The following is a 12,999-nucleotide window of genomic DNA, read 5'->3' as shown; positions in this document are numbered from 1 at the left end:
AGCTAAACATTAACGTACTGGAGGTTCTGCGAGGTTCTGGAGCTATACAACCTCTTTGGCTGTATTGAAGCCAGTTTTCCAAACGCGTGGGAAGACAGAATATTTTCTGAGTAATCCACAAATACAGAAGTTTATACTTATCTCTGTTAAAATCCAGAGAGCAACTGGAGCACATTTCCTTTCTTTAATCTCCAGGATTATCCTTCTTTCATGCATTTCTATAAAATCGCTTCTCTAAAGTTGATTCTTTCTGTGCGTCCTGACTGCTCCATTTCCTAATGGTGGATTGTCTCCTCCCACATTTGTCACTCTACATTGTGAATAGAGTTTTCTTTGAAGATTTCTGATGGAAATTCTGTCCTTCTAGAGTTGTTTTACCTGCCAGCCACCCCAGAAGTAACCAACCTGGTACTATTTTTTTTCTAAGATTTTATTTATTTATTTGAGAGAGAGCATGAGAGGGCATGAGTGAGGTGGGGATGGGGTGAGGGGAGCAGAGGGATGGGGGAGAGGGAGAAGCAGACTCCCCACTGAGCATGAGCCCTTTGCTGTGGGGCTTGGAATTGGGCAGTTGTGGGGCTGGATCCCAGGACCCTGGGATCATGACCTGAGTCAAAGGCAGGCGCTTAACCAACTGAGCCACCCAGACGCCCTCAACCTGGTACTATTTTTATGTCTGTCAAAGTTCCTATCCAATGGAAGTAGTATAAACTTGCATCTCAAACCCAAATGAAGGTCCATGTAAGGTTCAGATTCCCAAGGGAGACTCTAGTTTCCCTGTTGTCTCCCTGTGCTACCTACAGGGTAGATTGTTTTTCCTGGGACATTGTTCTACTGAGGGTCTAATTTTTTAGTCGTCCATCTTTATGTGGAAGACTGCAGTTCCAACTCTCTCGCTCACTCTTATTTTTTCTCCTGTTCTTACAATGTTGGTCCCTTGCCTAGCAGCATTTGCAATTTTCCCACTTGCTGAAGGGCTTTGTTTTGTTTCATTTTCTGGTCCCTGAAGATGCCCCTGACTTTCTTGCAAGCTAAGCTATGCATGTAAAAGTGAGCACCTTGTTATGAAGGCTTACAGCTCTGAGCTACACAGCTGTATCTTACAATACCCCAGAGTTAGAGCTCTGTGTTGGGCACCACAGAACAGGATGGGGCATAAATAGTGACCTTGCCAACAAAGACTTCACAACCTCCCAGCTCAGAAGGCTTTCCTGAGTGTAGACTTGACTCTACACAGCTCTTCTAGGAATCTAAGAAGTCTAAATTGCACTATTAACTCACCAGCTCGTTAGCCTTGCCCAAGATGTCAAAGGGGGCAAGGGAATCAACATTTTTCTGCATTAAATGGTGACTTATAGAAAGCTGCCTCCATATTTGACCCTGCAAATCCATTAAAAACCTGGGGGCCTGCCAGATAGTGCCTTTAAGTTTGGCTCTGTATTAGCTTTCATGACTTTCCTGTGATGAATTGTAGCTTGCCTGAGTCATTAGGAAGATTCTGACATAGAATCAGCTGGAATCTGCTGTTCTTTGAAGGACTCAATTTATCTATGATTCAGTGCCTAAGCAGTGAAATAGCTTGAAGGGGTCAGCCAGGGAACAGAGCCTGTAACTGTTGGTTTGATTAAATTGCAAGTCTATGCATTGACTTTTAATGTATGCATCAGAAAAACTTGAGACAAGAAAATAACTACTTTTCATGCTACCTTTTGCTTATTCCCTATTCAGCATTCCAGGCAAGGGTTAATTAAAAGCTTCTGTTTGTTGGCTCTGTGGCTGAATCATAGGCCTAAATTGACAGATTGAAGCTGTACTTTAGCAAGATTACATTATGTCTCTGTTAGAGATAGCAACCAATAAAACCGTATAGTGCTAAGTAATGCTAAGCTATCAACTTAACTATCTTTTAACCTTATTATAGTTTTATAGTCTGTGCTTTCTGAATGTCTTGTTCTACTTTAAAATATTTTTTTCTTAATGCATATTTTATATTTTGTTCCCTAGCTTATTAATGTGGCCTTGGGCAAATGCATTTCCATTGAAAACACCATAGCCACTTTGGAAGACTGTGATGCGAGCAGCAAGGTACGCTGGGCTGGGTTTCCTCTCTCATCATAGACAAGGTTGATAGATGGAGCAAGTATACCTGATAAGTGCACATTTACCACTCACTTGAAAAATTTATTTTTGCTGTACAAACAATAATTAATGTGTAAATTTTTACATGATCGTAAGGTTGCTGTTAAGACAGCCTGCCGCTAAATGTAAAGTTAGTGACCAAGGGAGTAAATCTATGAGTACTGAAGTCCACCTACCAGGGACCCAGTTCTGGCTCTGTCACTTTCAAGTGTGTTACCTTTGCAAATCCTTTAACCTTTAGGTAAATAGCAGTTATAACAGCACCTACCCCTAAATCAGGTTTGAGGATCAAATTATGTCATACAGATGAAGCATGTAGAACAATATTTAACACTCAGTGCTCTGCAGATGTTCACTGTTATGATAATAAAGACAAAAAATGTGAAAAAAATTACATCTAAAGATGAAAAAATAAAGGAAATAAAGGCAGAGCATATTTTTAAATAATCTAAGGGAGACATTTTATTCTGATTCAGTCCCCTCTTCCCCATTCTCCTACATATTGAGGGAGTAATGCAAATTACATATTCCATGATCCATGGTGGAAAACCCTTTAGCAAATCTCTGACAAACTCCGAGCACAATGGTTAGGGGAGGAAGGAGGGCCAGGGAGAACAGAGCAGGGGCTCTGCGGAGCTGGAGGTGAGTTCTGAGTGATGGCACCTCCCTCTTCAGCAAATGTTCCCCACCAATTCTCATTCTGTGCAGATATTATTGGTTTCAATGCCAAATAAAACTCATAAAAACATCAATTCATGAGTAAAACTCAGCATCCTCAAGTTGTAGATCACTCTTTGGTAAAGAAATTATTTTGTGATGAGAATCTAGGCTTCCCTCGGCTTACCTGTTTGCTTTGACTTAGAGATATTGCTTCTATTTCTGAGCACATCTCCTCTCTACCTCTTAATTCAAAACTGAAAAGATACTTTTGTCCTCTCTGTTGCTATAATTCAGCTATGGATTGTAAACTTGAGGCTGAGGGAACTCTTAATTAGGAAAGAAAGGAGGCAGAGGGACAAGAAAAGTGTCAAAAATCATTTGAAAGATACAACTCATATTAACAATTCAAAGAGGAAATAAAGTCATAAATTACAAAATAAAACTACAAGTAGTCCAAATTATATGAAAGTAAAGTATTATTTCATTCAGCCCTTCAGGGCTCATTCTTCTCGTGCTTTTCTGTGCCTGATTAACCAGTATTTTATCTGAAGACCCAAGTTGTGGTCTGGATAACCGCTGAGTTTCTCAAGGGGGTGCTGGGAGGCGAAAGTATGAATATGCAGCCCCTGCTCTCCACAAACCCCGTCTCCCTTGTCTTGTTCCTCATTTTAAGCTTGTAGTTTGTTTGAATAATAAAGAGTAAAGGGACTTGGAGGAAGGTAACTTATTTTGGCAGAATTAACGAAGCTTAATACCAAGCCAGTTTATAGCATTCATCCAAAAAAAGCTCAAAAGGAATAAAGCCCGAGGATTCAACCACCAAGCCTTATCCTTCACTTTACCTAAAAAGTCTCCTTAGCTATTAACTTTCAGCCAGCTGAGATGTCCCTTTTAAAGGTAATGTCTAGCTTCTCTTAGTAGCCACATAACTTCCTTATATTATGACATAAGACCATGCTTCTCAAATTTTAATGTGCACACAAATCACCTGGAAAGTTTGTTACAATACAGATTTCTGATTCAAGAGGTTCATTTCTGATTCAAGAGGTTCAAGAGGCTGAGATTCAGCTGTTCCAACTAGCTCCCAGGTGGATGCTGATGTTGGGCCAGAGCCTACCCTTTGAGTGGTGAGGTCTAACTCAATGACATACTTGATAATCTAAGTTAAATCTCAATTACATTACAAATGATTCAGTAGGTAAAAGCATTTAGATAAATTTTACCAGCAGTCTATTTTTTTTTATGTTCACATTGGTGCAAAACAACAAACTTCCCACAGACCCACAGACTTAGAATAAATTGACCAGGCAGATAGTACTAGGGTGTAAATAACTGGATAAAATTCTTATAAAAACTGAAAACATGGTTCCATTACCTGATTTAGACGTTGGCAACTCCCCAAAACTGGACTTCTCCAAGAGTAGTTCTTATGAACTAGGGGATGCTGGTAGAGCAGAACCTGATGACTCTTTTGGCTATCAGCATAGAAAGAGTTTTAACCTTTCTTACAATAGAAACGTTTTTTAGCCTTAAGAAAGATTTTTTTAACCTTTCCTACAATGCCTCTAGATCTAGATAGTCTTAAACAAAGAAGCATAATAATTTCCACCAAAGTAATTTAGGACTGTGATTTGGATCTTCTTATAGCCCTAATGGCTATGGATGGTTTGAATGTTCCACTACTTCAGGCACCAGGCTTGTCTGGGATTCAGAACACCTGAAATGACCTCTATTTGTAGACATATACTAACCGTACTCAATAATTTTTATTACTGCAACTCACATTTATTGAGGGCTTACTGTGTGCTAAACACTTAACAGTCATTACCTCAACTCTCTGAGATACACCCTATTGCTATCCAACTTAAAAAATGATAAAAATGAAATTAGATATGGTAATAATATGCCCATGCTGTCAGAATTGAGAGTGGCAATACCGGGATTTGGGTACAAAACATTTGATCAAAGTGCCTATATCCTTGACCATTGCTAACGAAAATGTTCGGCAAAGCCCCTACCTGTGTTTGCTGCCTGGTGACCTTCTCCTTGTTCATTTCCCGACAGCTTCAACAATTTAATTACACCTGGCTAAGACTTATTAAACATGGAGAATGGTGCTTAGCTCCCGTCCCTGATATGGGGGCTCTGAGGCTGCACCCTTGCGATAACAGAAACAAAGTGCTAAGATGGCTGCACAAATCAACATCAGTCTTTCATCCAGAACTGGTAAGCAAAATATGTGTACCTCTTCTTTATCTCAAATCCAACTTCCAGTTAAATGGGACATAAAACTCTCATTGTCCACGTCTTCAATCAGAAGATTTCAATTTGTCTGTGGCAAAAGAGGCAGTGTAATAGTTCAAACAGAGAGATAAATGGATAGTTTTGCAAATTGTCAAGTCCTTTTTTTCTTTCACAAAATTTATTTCAAATCTGTTATTTTAAATATAAGCCACCCATTTCTTTGGTTATATGGCTATCAGCATCTTTGTTTCTTTAAGTCATTTGCTTCAGTCAACTAACAATGCCAAAAATCATGCTTATAGGCTAGAACTTGTTCTCACTGGTTACCAGAGAAGCCCTTAGGGAGAGTATACGGGGAAAGAGAGAAGCAGTATGCTTCCTACAAGCCTTGCACTTTAGTATGACTCTGCTTTTCAGCATTCTGCCTCCTTTCCATAAAGGGAGACTTTTTCTCACACACACCCCCCCCCTCGTTGCCAGAGACCTGGACCTTAACAGGTGTTAGAAGCAGCTCCCCGCTGCTTGTAGGAGCTGACAGTGTGCTGCGTGCACCTGCCGACATCACATTCAGTGACATCACCCGGGTAGCTTGAAACCAGCCATTATGGGAGGATTTCTTTAAACCCATGCTCCTAATCCAGGGATGTTTTTCTAGAGGTCCAGTTGTTAATATTTATCAGACTACACCTGCTATATCCTATTTACTCTCAAAGTCCTGATAGGTTTTCCCAATTCTATTTTAACAAGATACAAAGTCATAAGTTTTGGTGTAAGATCTTGGAGTGATAAAAATAATTTCAGGCCAACCTTCTTAAATTTTCTATTATCTCACTAACAAGTAATCACCAAATCCACAAAATGCACTGGGTATATGAAGACCATCATTTTGCTCAGGGTTGTCCCCAAAGTAAGCACTCCTCCCTGCCCTTGAAGTGCCTCCATTTCTTTTGATTTCACAACCAGTGACTACTCCCTTCATGGCATTTTTCTTCCTACTTGGGGTCAAAATCAGGGCTTGAGCAACATAGTTCCCAATCTTCCTCTCTTTCAATCTTCTCTGTTATATTTTGATTTCTTCTGGGCATTTTTTTTCTCTTTAGTGATAATGACTAAAATTGAGTTATTTAGAAAAATTAGGAATTACTAGTGTACCAGTTACTAATTTTATGTTGCATAGTGTTGGAAAAATCCATAAACATCTATCAGATATTACCTTCTGCTTCCTTGACCTTATGCCAAAGAAAGCTGGAGGTGGGGCCAGAGGTGAGAAAGGATGAGAATGAGAACACATTTTTCATCTCCAGAAATGAATCTGTTACCAGAAAAAAAAATTCACACTAGTGAGAAAATATTTAGGAGTAAGCAGCCCTTAAATCACATATGTCTTATTTATAAACTGCGTTGGCCCCATTGAGAACTTAAGGCTTCATTAGCTGATTTTTATATAGGCTTAATTTTGGTCCCTATAAATGGTAAGCCAGTTTGTAAAGAGAGTAATTTAATTAAGATGGCAAAAATTCGATGTTTCCCGATCCTGTTAGTGCCTATGAATTTGTAGCATGTCACACTGCTGCCTTCTACCTTAAGTTCCCCTTTCCATGCTGCTAGATGTCATGGAGATTAATATGTTGACAATAGTATTCCTTATTTTTTCAGTATTTTGGTAATTTTCATACTAAACCTCCTGAGTCATCCAAAGCTTGTTAAGTCTTTAAAAAAGAAATGGAGAAAAAGACTGAATAACAGGAAGATGTCTCCCCCTTTAGCATTAGGAATCGAGAGCTTCATAGAAGGAAATAGGGTAGCAGTGAGTTTGATCCTGAATACCAATGAATTGTTAAAATTATACATTTCTAATCTGCATTTAAAAGATATTCTCTAGGCCAGCCCACCCCAAATGCTGTGGATTATAGATACCTAAGAGGAAATTGTTTCATAGGTAGCTCCTAGGTACTGTGACATGGAATGACCCTCCACCACTGGTCTCTTCATCAAGTGTCCTTAGGTTGGGGACGAGTTATTCAATTACCTCTTTACAATCCACTGGCAGAATGTTGTAGATAATCCAGGATGATTTTGCTCAAGGCCAACTCCTTTACAAAACCTTGAGCATACTCAAACATTATATTTCCAAAGCCCTACAAGGATGACAATGGTTTTGTAGGAACATCTTTAAAATAAACTATTATGAAGTCACCTCTATTTGGTATATTTTTTTAAATATTTCAAAACAATATACATATAATTAAGATTATCTTTGTCATAGTCATGGAAAAAAATGAGAGGATTAATAGGTGAAAAAAATTATAAAGCCATGGGCAAGCTATTATTTCTAGGATATTCAGTAAATAGAACTCCTCTGAAATACCTTTGACTTTTTTCTAATTACATCTGGATTTTCTGGACATCAGGCATTACATACTATCAGATATTACGTTGGGTAGCTTATAAATAAATACATCATTTCTAGCACTTTGTATCCCAAGTTTGCATTCTAAGGTATAAACTTAATTAAAAAATTAACTGACTCACTTTTTGTGATGGCTGTTTTTTCATGATCACCATCAATTAGAAAGCCATCATCCATCAAATATAGTAAATGCATATGGAATAATTTCCTCTAAACAATATAGTTATCAGACCCATCATCAGAAAATAAATCTTTTGCTTCCTCCCTGAGGAAGTTGTAAAAGTCTTAAAAGCCTTGTAGCTTTAAGAAGAGAGAAGTTAGTTTGAGATGGAGACAAGTTTAATACAGTCCAAAGGCTGTGTTCACATTGTTAGTTTAGTTCAGAAGAATTCCTAAGGAATCAAAAATGTAATTATCTTTTTTTTAATTAGTTTTCGTTTCTTTATATTTCGGTGGTCAAATTCATTCTGTGGCTCATTCCCAGATCCCCTTTCTTTCCAGGTGAATCACATTGTTTTTGGGAACTATCATCAGTTGTTATGCTTAGAAGGAAATGTTTTTCAGAAGACCCTGAAAGTCGCTGCTTGTGACCCAGAAAAGCAATACCAAAAGTGGAAGTTTGAAAAGTATTATGAAGACTAAAGAACAACTAATATTTTTATCTAGTAAACCCATTAGACACTGTGAAAATGACAGTGGATGTGAGGACTGTATTTCTCCACGGTAGTTTACATTTTCAAAATTAAGAGCATTTGAATAGGAGATTTTAAAAGCCCACAATATTTGAGAAACCAAAAGTGAGCTCAGGGAAACAACCTAACGTTGAACTGGAGTCCATTTCCAGCTCTAGGTGGCCTTTTGAATTGCATGCTTCCTGCCCTGTGCTGGATGGACCTCAGCCTGCCAACTTCCCCATGCAATCAAACAGGTAACAGGAAATACAGGAAATGAAGCCAAAAGTACTTGAGGAAGTACAATGATATTCATGATGACTGAGTTTGATAATAACCAGCTCTTTTGGCCCACAAGTAGGTATAATCAATGAGAACCTATTCTTTTATTTGCTTTTTTTTTTTAATTCAAAAAATTACTTGAGTTCCTATAGCAAAAAGGCCTCAGAAACACACAGCTGTCATCTTGGTGAAGTCCCTCCCAGCTACATGCCTGTTCACCTAACAGTATCGTATCATAGTCCTCAACTCCTCCTCAATAGACTTTGATCTAGATGACTACATAATGTTTTTTTATTTTTTTTTCCCCCAGTCTGAGTCAGTGGAAAAAAAACTTTAAGTGAGGAAGTCAAGTGCTTATTCAGTTCTAGATATAGACATTGTTTCAATTCATTTTGGGCTTTTAAAGCTACACTTTAAAAGAAGAGTCCTGCTAGTAACTTCCTAGACTTAGGTGGATATTAAAAAAGAAAAAAAAAAAAAAAGGCAAAGAAAAAAAGGCTGGGTCACAATGCACTGTAGTCACCAAAAATACCCTAAAAATACACTTACTAACACTGTAATGTAAGACCAAATAAGAGGAGCTGAAACAAAGCAGCAATAGAGCACTGAAAAATATTAAAGATTTATATAAAATATGACTAGATTTAACAGCATTCACAGGGATGAAGTAAGCTACAAGTAAGCTCTAAAAGAGTTCAAAGTAGAAGTAAAATGAAGTAAATATAATGAAAGGGGAAGAGAAAGAGGTAAGCAACCCTCTGGAAGAGAGTTAAGAAAAAAATTGACCTAGACTTGGCCAGAAAAGAAAAGGAACCTGGCACCTCTGTGGGGTGGGTGTGGGAGCTAAGGCCGTGGATGTGGGCCTAATGATAACACTGATAAATTTGGGGAAAAGTCCAATAGTTCTTCAATCCACACTGAATTCCTAACCTTACGTATGTCAGTATTTAGGCATACCAGAAGAGATTCTAGAAATCCTAACATCCTTTGTATTGATTTTTGGTAGGCAAATTGATGCCCGGAAAACATATTACCTGTCTAAGAGTCCCACAGCAGTTAGTGAGAGATGAGGATTCAAATTTGGATCTCCAGAGACAGGGCTCAATCCACTGCCCCAGGCCACGGACCTAAACAAATCTGTTTCACAGCATTCTTAAGAAAGAGAGACATAAACCTTTTTGCTGGCGTTGGGTCTCTTCAGAGGAAAACCATGCTATATGCTTGTTAATAGAAAAACAAAGCTTTGTTCAGTTGAGCTGATGGTTAAACTGGGCATCTTTAGTTCTGACTTCCTATTTCAAATTTAATTTTATCTCCCAATTAATTGCACAAAAGCAGAGCTATGACTCAGAAGAGAAACAGTTCTGCCTATTTGCATCATATTTAAGAGGTTTTAGTCAGATAATTGATATTGCAGATGAGATAAGAGAATGACTAGAAAATGAGATAATTCTTTTCAAAACAGAGCCATATGGGGGATAAAACACAAGTCAGTTGCCAAAGGACTAGCTGAATTGCTGACCAAACTGAATATGCTGAGTGCCTCGTGCAATTCTTTGTGTAACTGCAAAAATGTTGAAAGGTTTTTTTGCCCCCAGTCTGAAGACTTTTCTTATTCGAAAACAGTTTCCACAAAACACATCAAGTCTATTCAGAAAAAGACAATTATGGTTTGGAAACACTTACCTTTGGACATACAAGTGAAAGAAATTTGAATGTTTTTCACAAAAATCTTCTACAGTCTGTTCAGTGTATGATCTTCCTGACTTCACCTTGACATAAGAAAAAGCTTTACTGGAATCTATATTGTCGATATAGCAAAGGATTGTTTTCATACATGACATGTTTGTTCTTGGAAAGAATTTTAAAAAGAGCTTCTACCATGTATTTACTCAACTACTCTAAGATGCAAGGAACTAATCATTAATTGGAAATCTTTTTATAGGCCTAAACTGCAGAGTATTGACTAATTATGAAATCTCCTACCAACACTTTTTCTTTTTATTTTTTAATTACTTCCTTTTTTATTTTTCTATTTTTATTATTTTTATGTTTTTTTATTATGTTATGTTAATCACCATACATTACATCATTAGTTTTTGATGTAGTGTTCCATGATTCATTGTTTGCGTATACACCCAGTGCTCCATTTAATACGTGCCCTCTTTAATACCCATCACCAGGCTAACCCATCCCCACCCCCCAATGAAACTGGACCATTTCCTTACACCACACACAAAAATAGACTCAAAATGGTTGAAAGACCTCAATGTGAGACAGGAGTCCATCAAAATCCTAGAGGAGAACACAGGCAGCAACCTCTTCGACCTCAGCCGCAGCAACTTCTTCCTAGAAACATCGCCAAAGGCAAGGGAAGCAAGGGCAAAAATGAACTATTGGGACTTCATCAAGATTGAAAGCTTTTGCACAGCAAAAGAAACAGTCAACAAAACCAAAAGACAACTGACAGAATGGGTGAAGATATTTGCAAATGACAGATCAGATAAAGGGCTAGTATCCAAAACCTATAAAGAACTTATGAAACTCAACACCCAAAGAACAAATGATCCAATCAAGAAATGGGCAGAAGACATGAACAGACATTTTTGCAAAGAAGACATCCAAATGGCCAACAGACACATGAAAAAGTGCTCAACATCACTCGGCATCAGGGAAATCCAAATCAAAACGTCAATGAGATACCACCTCACACCAATCAGAATGGCTAAAATGAACAAGTCAGGAAATGACAGATGTTGGCGGGGATGCGGAGAAAGGGGAACCCTCCTACACAGTTGGTGGGAATGCAAGCTGGTGCAGCCACTACCAACACTTTCTAAAGCATCACCCCTCTATATTTTGTTTTCAGAAGACTGTAATAAAGGTGTAAATGCTACTAGGCCTCTGGCACTTCTAGTGAGAAACCCCTGAGTGGGACACATTAGGGTCCTATTCAACCCTAAATTCTTCAGTAGGAGGCTATGTTATGGGGAGACTTCAGAGTTTTCCTTGGGTTGGCTTGAGTCATTGACTTCTCTTAGAGAAGTGTCTATACATTTTGTTACTTTAAACACAAGCATAGTTTTGATATTTTACAGGACTTATTTGATCAAAAACTAACTTACCAGACCATCTGAGTGCTTCTGAACTTTTGGTTTGCACAGTTCCCTTCTCTTTTTCAACAGTTACCCAGAGCTTCTCCCTGAAGGATGACACAGCTGTTGTTGGTACAACCATGTTTTATCACCAGCATCAAATTTGCTCAATTCCGCTTGCTGACATTCAATCAGCTGTCATTCACAGGGCCCAAAACCACCATATGCCATAATCATATTGTTAGTTTTCCACAACTAATTTGGAAAATTCTTTTAGATCTGAAAACACCTTGCTTATAGTATTGCCTTAGGGATTGTAGAGGAGCAAAGATACCAGTTATAGTGTACAGGAATTCAAATTCTCCAGTCAACCTTGAATTTATGAATGGTTTAGGATGATTTTCAAGGGGTTCTCATGCAAGAGAGTGGGGTTGAGGCTGGCCAGATAGTACCATCTTTATTTGTTTTAACAACTTTAACTTCCATGTTCAAACACAGAAAAGAAACTACTCCTCAGATGAAGATTCCAGTATCTTTGATACAAACAAGGAATTTACAGGGAATAAAGGGAAAACAGATGAGAACTGATTATCTTTGAGTACCTACCATGTGCTAGGCACCGACTGTACCCCATCTCACTGTTGTACACAACTCAGTGAATTAGGTCTTACTCTCCTCATTATGCAAAGAGGATGGCTGAGAGGTATTATCTAAGATCATCCCACTAGTAAGAGATTGAAATCTGGTTTTCATTCTATGTGGCTGAAAAAAAAAGAAGAAGAGGAAGAAAAGAGTCTCTTTGACAACAACATGTTGCTATGATTTGTTTGTTTGTTTTTTTCTTTAAGCAGGGCAGTCAACTTGTGTGGGCTTAATTAAAATCCCTTCATTGTGAAAGCAAATGTCTTAGATCTCCCTAGGCTGTGATATAGAGGCTGCACCTTTTCCTTTAACTGAAATGTAGGCTTAAGGTTAGCTATCCCCACCTGCTTTGCAGTTGTCTATCTCCTTGACTTCATGCGGGACATATTCTTTTCCATTTCCTATAATAAATATGAGAAGGAGAAGCAGACATAGAGAAATTGCTTCCCTGTAAATAATACTGCCAACTCTTTCTTCCCCCAACCATTAATCAAAGCCGACAGATTGCCCAATTTCAACAGAGGTGGGAAGTAAAACATTGAAGAGTCCTTTAATTTAAAATACAAACTAAAGCCTGTAACTTTTACTTCATTGTGTAGATTGTCACCATAGTGCTTTTACAACTTTTGTGTAGGTTATTCAAAAATTGCTATGAGCCAAGTGCCTTGAAATGAGGAAAGGAACACTAACCAAAGCTAATAGACAAAATATTTATTTTTGGCAAATAGCCATTCCATGGAAAAGTTTGGGTAAGCTATGTAAAGTATTAAATACTCCTGATGAGGTTTAATGGATGGTATTTCAGGTAGGTATTGGCACCTAACAGAAAGGAAAAAAAAATCCCATCACAATAAGC

The 12,999-nt window shown here is 38.1% G+C and overlaps 1 protein-coding gene across 1 annotated transcript in view; it reads left to right on the top strand.

Moving 5' to 3' along the window:
- GALNT5 (polypeptide N-acetylgalactosaminyltransferase 5) overlaps window positions 1-8,095 on the top strand; it is a 42,697-nt gene extending 34,602 nt beyond the window's left edge. Inside the window, exons 8-10 of the mRNA XM_028113031.1 lie at window positions 2,005-2,085; window positions 4,864-5,025; window positions 7,955-8,095. Coding sequence (XP_027968832.1) covers window positions 2,005-2,085; window positions 4,864-5,025; window positions 7,955-8,095 — 384 coding nt within the window. The remainder of the gene's footprint in view (window positions 1-2,004; window positions 2,086-4,863; window positions 5,026-7,954) is intronic.
- The last annotated feature ends 4,904 nt before the right edge of the window (window positions 8,096-12,999 follow it).

The sequence above is a fragment of the Eumetopias jubatus genome, unplaced genomic scaffold (assembly GCF_037043125.1).
Source record: "Eumetopias jubatus isolate StellerSeaLion01/CBP00866 unplaced genomic scaffold, mEumJub1_p1.0 scaffold_3, whole genome shotgun sequence".
Classification (NCBI taxonomy): Eukaryota; Metazoa; Chordata; class Mammalia; order Carnivora; family Otariidae; genus Eumetopias; species Eumetopias jubatus.
This window is presented reverse-complemented; position numbering and strand designations above follow the sequence as displayed.